Source organism: Anser cygnoides, chromosome 15, assembly GCF_040182565.1.
Source record: "Anser cygnoides isolate HZ-2024a breed goose chromosome 15, Taihu_goose_T2T_genome, whole genome shotgun sequence".
Lineage (NCBI taxonomy): Eukaryota > Metazoa > Chordata > Aves > Anseriformes > Anatidae > Anser > Anser cygnoides.
The window spans coordinates 814,507-821,630 of record NC_089887.1 but is presented as its reverse complement, the minus strand read 5'-3'; the positions used below and the strand labels follow the sequence as shown (position 1 = coordinate 821,630).

General features: G+C 57.4%; 1 protein-coding gene across 1 annotated transcript; it reads left to right on the top strand.

Moving 5' to 3' along the window:
• The first annotated feature begins 1,259 nt into the window (after positions 1–1,259).
• PLK1 (polo like kinase 1) lies at positions 1,260–6,907 on the top strand. Its single transcript, XM_048066529.2, has 10 exons — positions 1,260–1,976; positions 2,064–2,232; positions 2,342–2,486; positions 2,982–3,075; positions 3,605–3,824; positions 4,125–4,283; positions 4,505–4,582; positions 5,089–5,243; positions 5,699–5,881; positions 6,159–6,907. The coding sequence occupies exons 1-10, from the start codon at positions 1,584–1,586 to the stop codon at positions 6,363–6,365; spliced, it is 1,803 nt and encodes a 600-aa protein (XP_047922486.2). The 5' UTR covers positions 1,260–1,583; the 3' UTR covers positions 6,366–6,907.
• The last annotated feature ends 217 nt before the right edge of the window (positions 6,908–7,124 follow it).

Here is a 7,124-nt window from a genome sequence, read left to right as displayed (position 1 = left end):
GATGCTCCTCTCTTCCACTTGGTGTCCGCTGTCAGCTGCTGGGGGTTGCAGGGTAGATGCTAATGTTTTGTTCCAGAATTGCAGCTGCTAAGTACGAGGAGCGGTGAGGAGCTGCTGACTGTTGGAGGGCTCTGTGGGAGGCAATGACGGTAACAAACTGGTTCAGCGGAGGCTACGTCTGCTGTGTGTGGAGCAGAATTTCCTGAGGTGGTCCGATGCCATCAGAGAAATCACAGTTTAACTGTTGGCTGCCTGCCCTAGTGATCACAGGGCTCCTTGTTTGGTCTCTTGGGCGCATCTTGTGCTCTGGGCTCTCAAGCGAGGGCTGGACTCGGAGCTACCCTGGGAAGATGACTGGCTGGAGCACGCAGCTAGCCTTTAGCTGTGGACACATCTGCAGTCCCCGAGGCCCTAGCAGCCTGCAGAAGCACGGGACATGCTGGCCAGGCATCTGTTCTTTCCTTGCTGGGGTAAAAGAAGCAGCTTTCATTAGTGGGGAAGGGAAGCCATGGGAGAGAGCTGTCCTCGTTCCAGTTTCAGTAGGGTGGGACCATGCATGCCCGGGGGGAGAAAGCAAGCCCGTGGCCGGAGCTGCCGCGGCCGGATCTTGCACTGTTCTTGGTCATTTTCCGTTGACGTTTTCTTCTGTGCCAGCAGGTAGCAAGATCGGATTAGGGGACGAGAACATAACGTTAAGTTTGCTCAACAAATGACACGGGACTACCAGAAGGAGCCCCGCAGGCCCCCGTGCACGTGGCCTGTTGGTGCCGTTCTCCTCGCAGCGCTCCTCCCGATGGCCGGGGAGGGGGCGGCGCCCCCGGGGGGCCCGGGACGCTCAACGGGCAGAGCCTCAGCCCGGGGGGCGGGGGGGGGCTGAAGGGAACGCCAGGGGCGGGCGGGGCCCTACGCAATACAGGTTGTCGAAACTTGTCCCGCATTGTCCAGGCGTGGGGGTCAGCGTGGCGGCGCGCTCCGTGCGCGGGCCGTGCCTCCGCTGCGCAGCGCTGCCGGGGCCCGCAGGGAGGTGGCGGCCCGGAGCCGCCCGGTGCGGGCAGGGCGCGAGGCACGGCCGGCGGGGGGCTGCTCCCTGCGGGGAGCGGTGCGGGAACGCGGCCGGGGGCTGAAGCCCCGCACCTCCGCCCGCTCCTCGGGGGGGGGGGGGGCGGGGGGTGCCGGGCCGGGGCCGCCCCCGGCCGTGCCCCTGTGAGGCGGGGGGCGGGGCGCTCCCATGGTGCCCCGCGGGGCGCGGCGTGGATTTTAAATCCTCGCGGCCAATGGGCAGCGCCCGCGGCCCGTAACGCTCGGCGCCGGGGTTTGAATCCGCCGCGCGCCGCCGGCACCGCGCCGACACCGCGCCGATACCGGCACCGCCAGCACCACCGGCACCGATACCAGCACCGATACCGGCACCGCCACCGGCACCGCACCGACACCAGCACCGGCACCGCACCGGCACCGCCCGATCCCCACCGGCGCCGCCCGCACCGCTCCGCTCCGCTCCCCACGGCCCGGCCCCGCTCCCGGCCCCGCTGCTCCCGGCCCCGCTCCCGGCCCCGTCCCGCCGCAGCCCCCAGGCCCGCGCCATGAGCGCGGCGGGCGGGCGGCCGTCCCGGGCGGCGGTGCCGGCGGAGGCGGCGCGGGGGGGGGGAGGCGGCGCGGCGGCGGTGGCGGTGGGCGCCAAGGAGGTGCCGAAGGTGCTGGTGGACCCGCGGACGCGGCGCAGCTACGTGCGGGGCCGCTTCCTGGGCAAGGGCGGCTTCGCGCGGTGCTACGAGCTGGCCGAGGCCGAGAGCCGCGAGGTGTTCGCGGGGAAGGTGGTGCCCAAGTCGCTGCTGGTGAAGCCGCACCAGAAGGAGAAGATGTCCATGGAGATCGCCATCCACCGCAGCCTGGCGCACCGCCACGTCGTCGGCTTCCAGAGCTTCTTCGAGGACGCCGACTTCGTCTACGTCGTGCTGGAGCTCTGCCGCCGCAGGGTGAGGGCCGGGGCCGGGGCTGGCTGCGGGGCCGGGGGGTCCCGGGGGGCTGGGGGTGGCGCACCCGGTGCTGACCGTGTCCCGCAGTCGCTGCTGGAGCTGCACAAGCGGCGGAAGGCGCTGAGCGAGCCCGAGGTGCGCTACTACCTGCGCCAGACCATCCTGGGCTGCCAGTACCTGCACAGCCACCGCGTCATCCACCGAGACCTCAAGCTGGGCAACCTCTTCCTCAGCGACGACATGGAGGTGAAGATCGGTAGGTGCCACGACGCCCTGCTGCACCCCTGCCGCCGTTCCGCGGCGAGGACCAGCCAGCCGGGCACTCCCTGCTCACGCTCCCGTCTCCCTCCCCCTCTCTCCCCAAGGTGACTTTGGCCTGGCCACCAAGGTGGAGTACGATGGCGAGCGCAAGAAGACGCTGTGTGGGACTCCCAACTACATCGCCCCAGAGGTGCTGGGCAAGAAGGGGCACAGCTTCGAGGTGGACATCTGGTCCATTGGCTGCATCATGTGAGTAAATGTCTCTTGTCTGGCCATGGCACCTGCTGGGCGTGAGGCTGGGCAGTCCCTGCGGTCTAGGTCTCATTGGCCCCGCGAGGTCTTGGTGTGCGCTGGAGCTTTGGATTTGTTGTTGCCAGAGCGCCTGCCATGGCTGAGCACTGCTGCCAGCCTGCACTTGACCTCCCAGGCGCTCTGCGCACACAGGTATGTGTGCGTGCCTATAGACTTGTATGCTATGCAGCACGGCTGTCTTGAGGCCTTTTCCCAGAAGTCCTCACTTCTAACTGGGGCTTTCTCCAGATCCCAGCTTCCCTTTTCACGGCAGGCAGGAACCAGGGACAGTACATGTAACTGCCAGCTCTGTTGTGCTTACAATGCCAAGTGTGTTCCCTCTGCCCAGAAAATTGCAGGATGTGCTTATGGTGTGGTTCCTTCTGCACATGAGTCCTGTCTCTTTGCTGGCTTATGTAAAACTGATGCACGTCTTTGTCTGCAAACACACAGGTATACTCTGCTGGTGGGGAAACCGCCTTTTGAAACCTCCTGTCTGAAAGAAACGTACATCCGAATCAAGAAGAATGAGTATACTATTCCCAAGGTATGATGCTTCCCATGGGTGGGTCTGTTCACCTTGCAGCCATTCTTGCATCCTGTTTCTGGCACTTCGGCGGGCTATCGCCTAACGGCGAAGCAGCTCTTATTGCAGCGTGCTAGGAGGGGGTTGTCTCAGGTGGCGGTGGAATGAACCTGTAGGGCCAGCCCCTTCCTGAGGGGCCAGCAGCACCTTCTCGATTCAGAAGAAAATCTGAGCTGGGTGCTCGGCACGCGGGGTTAGATGGATTTGCTCAAGTCCAGCCACAGATGAGGCCTGGGCCAAGTCCCATCTCATCCTGCGGCTGTCAGTTTGGTTTTGCTAAAGACAGTTGAATTTTAGCTTTGAATGCTGACAGAAAACCACTCTCCATACCTGTGTAACTGTTTCCCCAGGTTTGCATCCTGCTTGCCTGAGCAGTACGGAAGCTCTGCTCTGAGCAGAGCTTTGCCTGTGTTGTACACCCAGCGCCTTTGCTGCTAGCGTGTGCTTGTCCCCTGACCCTTGTCTTTGAACTCTGGCTCTCTCCTCTTAGCACATCAACCCTGTAGCTGCTAACCTCATTCAGAAGATGCTAAGGTCGGACCCTGCCACGCGCCCAACTATCGACGAGTTGCTGAATGACGAGTTCTTCACCTCGGGCTACATCCCCAGCCGCTTGCCCACCAGCTGTCTCACCATCGCGCCGAGGTTTTCAATCGCTCCCAGCGGGCTTGAACTGAACGGGCGAAAGCCGCTGACTGCACTCAACAAAGGTAAGTGCAAGCGAGGACTATGGATGCAGCTCTGGATGAGAACCTGCCTGGCCTCCAGCAGCATTGGTAGGGAACGTGGTGCTGCCTCCCGCTATTCTCCCAGTTCTTATGGAAACTGGAGCATTTTGTGACTGAGAGTCCCTGCTCTTTACCCAGAACCAAAGTAGGGATGAAGTGCTTGCAGTAGCTTCAGCTATGTGGTATATGAGGTGTTTCTTACAGCTAGGGTAGGATGTAAATCTGGTGCTTTTAGAAACCTACTTCCTGGTCATGCCTCTGCCATCTTCTTTCCTGGCCCAGGACCAGACAGCCCTGCAGTAGAGAACTTGCCTGAAAAGGAAGATGTAGCTGGGCTGCGGGAGCTAGGAGACGCTGTTGGCTGTCATTTAGCTGACATGTTACAGCAGCTGACTGCAGTCAACTCAGCCAAACCCTCCGAGAGAGTGGCAGTGAGACAAGGTGAGTCTGGGGACAATCCCACAGGCACTGGCCTTCTTGGATAACTTCTCTGTCATTCTTATGCTGTTGTCTGAAGTGAGGAAACCAGCTGACCTCAACTTCTACCTGGAAGGCCGAGAAGCAATGTAGAAGCTACTCGCCTTCCTCTTGGCCTTGCTTGCTTGTTGTGGTGCACAGGATACCTTGAAATGTCTTCTAACAAACTCCTTTCCTCTTTGCAGAAGAAGCTGAAGACCCAGCCTGCATTCCCATCTTCTGGGTTAGCAAATGGGTGGACTACTCAGATAAATATGGTCTAGGTAAATAATTATGGTGGCAATACTTCAGCCTTTTCTAATTTCTGAAGCAGCTGGAGGATGCTCTGATTTGGGCACGGTATAGGTCTGGTTCTTTAATCAAGTTATTCTAGTGGGGTGGGGTTCAAGACCACCACCAGGAATGTTACCAAACACTCAGTGAATCCAGAGTAGCTGTCACTGAACATCCACTCTGGCTACCTTAAGAGTGGCAAACAGCTATGTGTTGCATGACCCCATGCATCCAGGGTGGCTGGACTCGCTCTGCAGGGAGCACGTGTACTCAGTGTGGGAGTTAAAGTTGCTTCTGCAGCAGATGATGCAACAAGGGAGGATGACAAGTCCAGAGGAGGAAAAGTGCCTCCTAGACCTTTGTAAAGAGGAGGATCTTTAGGCTTGGTGGGGTACCTGTCGGGGGAGCCCTAGATAACACAATCCTTTCCCTCTGTATTTCATATAACCGGGGGTCCCATGCATGTGATGGTCTAACAGGCTCTCTTTTGAACTAGGTTATCAGCTGTGTGACAACAGTGTTGGGGTTCTCTTCAATGACTCCACTCGTCTCATCATGTACAACGATGGGGACAGCTTGCAGTACATCGAGCAAAACAGCACTGAGTCCTATTTCACTGTGAGATCGTATCCCTCTGCCTTGAACAAGAAGGTCAGTTCTGGGGACAGGAGCCCTAGCCGGTGGGTGGCTGCTCCTGGTGAGACTTCTGCCAGCCATATGGGGCTTTGCTGCTGGGTGGGCTCTACAGAGAAACATCTATGACTTGGAGGTGCTTGCGTTCTGCAGGCTTCCTCTTGGCCAGTAAAATGTGGCCTGAAAGAGAAACACTGGCTGCCTGCACTGTTTATTTCTAGTTACTAACTGAGGCTCATTTATGAGCAGCTTCACAGAAATGAGCACTCACAAGACTTACGTGGACTGAAGTGTTCAGCAAAGTGAGTCTCAAGTATCACCAGAGTTAACTTTGTCTGAAAATTTGCATAAACTTGTGCAGTGACCACTCAAACTCTGAAAGACATGAGGAGTCCCTGGGTCTGTGATAGCAGCCCTCCACAGATAGCAAGGGTCATCCTCAGCCTGTCTTTCATAGCCTCTTCTATCTGCAGATAACACTATTGAAATACTTCCGGAACTACATGAGCGAGCACTTGCTGAAGGCAGGTGCTAACATCACACCTCGGGAAGGAGACGAGCTGGCACGTTTACCCTACCTCTGCACATGGTTCCGGACTCGTAGCGCCATCATCCTGCACCTCAGCAACGGCACTGTGCAGATCAACTTCTTCCAGGTGAGGATGTTGCTTTGACTCTGCCAGGACTGTAGCTCTAGCTGATCGAACAGCCCTGCTACACACAGCGCTACGTGGCAAGACAGCGATCCCAGTGGGGGCTATAACCTGAGATGAAGCTTTGCCCAGTGAATGTAGCACTGGAAAGCTCCGTGCTCTGCTTGCTGGTATCTAAACCATCCAGTGACTCGTAGCTTGCCAAGTGGCTGCTTCCTCTAGTAGAAGTTTCACCAGGGAGCAGTGTGCTCAGGATTGACGCTGTGTTCTCTCCCTACAGGACCACACCAAAGTCATCTTATGCCCTCTCATGGCTGCTGTCACATACATAGATGAGAAACGGGACTTCCGCACGTACAAGCTGAGCCTCATTGAGGAGCATGGATGCTGCAAGGAGCTGGCCAGCCGACTACGCTATGCTCGCACCATGGTGGAGAAGCTCCTCAGTTCAAAGTCTGGCTCAGCCCGTGTGAAACCCTCTGCTTAGGTCTTGGTCTTGATGGAATCAACATCTGTGCCAAACTGGCCCAGCTGTGGACAGGGAAGTCTGTTAGCATCCCTGCTTGTACTGTAACCTGCCATCACATAGCTGGGCTCCCGCTCCTGGGTATGGCCTAGCTGCCCCCAGGGGAGCCCCTGATGCTGTGAGGAATGGTCCTGTGTTCACTGTGAGCGGTGCACAAAGGGGCTTCTTGCTCCTCCCTCCCAATACAAAGTCTATTTTTTTTAATTACATATATAGTCTTTTTTCATAATTTCCAAAAGCTTGACTCAAAACAACCCTCTTGTTGGAGGTTCTTGGGCCTTCTAATGAGACGAAGTGTGGGGTTCTCCCCAGAATTATCATGTAAGTTTATTTGTACATGTCTGCCTGATGCTCTGGGCTCGTTCCATTTTGTAACAGCATAAGTAAGATATTTAACATGCCCCAGTTGGGACTGAGCAGTCAGCCTTTTAATACTGAACTTGACCTACATGAAAGCTAAACTTTTGTATATTGCATAACTTGATTAAAGATTGTTTGCTGTATAGCGTCTGGCTTGTCTTGACTCCCTTTGGCTCCTTGTAAGAGAAGTAGCAGCATGTTGCCCCCAGCTTTCCCCCCTGCATCCCCTGACCAAGACCTGTCATCTTCAGGAGCTTGTGCTGTGTGATTCCTAACAGCCTCGGGCTGAGCTGAGCCCTGGACTTGCCCTTTGGCTACACCAAAAGAAAACACAAGGAACAGAGTGGGGGCTTATCACAG

Bases quoted from the DNA above. Each gene is read 5' to 3' on its own strand.
- PLK1 (XM_048066529.2), top strand. From the start codon at position 1,584: ATGAGCGCGGCGGGCGGGCGGCCGTCCCGGGCGGCGGTGCCGGCGGAG. The intron at 2,487-2,981 runs GTGAGTAAATGT...GCAAACACACAG, and splicing joins TGGTCCATTGGCTGCATCAT to GTATACTCTGCTGGTGGGGA. The intron at 5,882-6,158 runs GTGAGGATGTTG...CTCTCCCTACAG, and splicing joins TGCAGATCAACTTCTTCCAG to GACCACACCAAAGTCATCTT.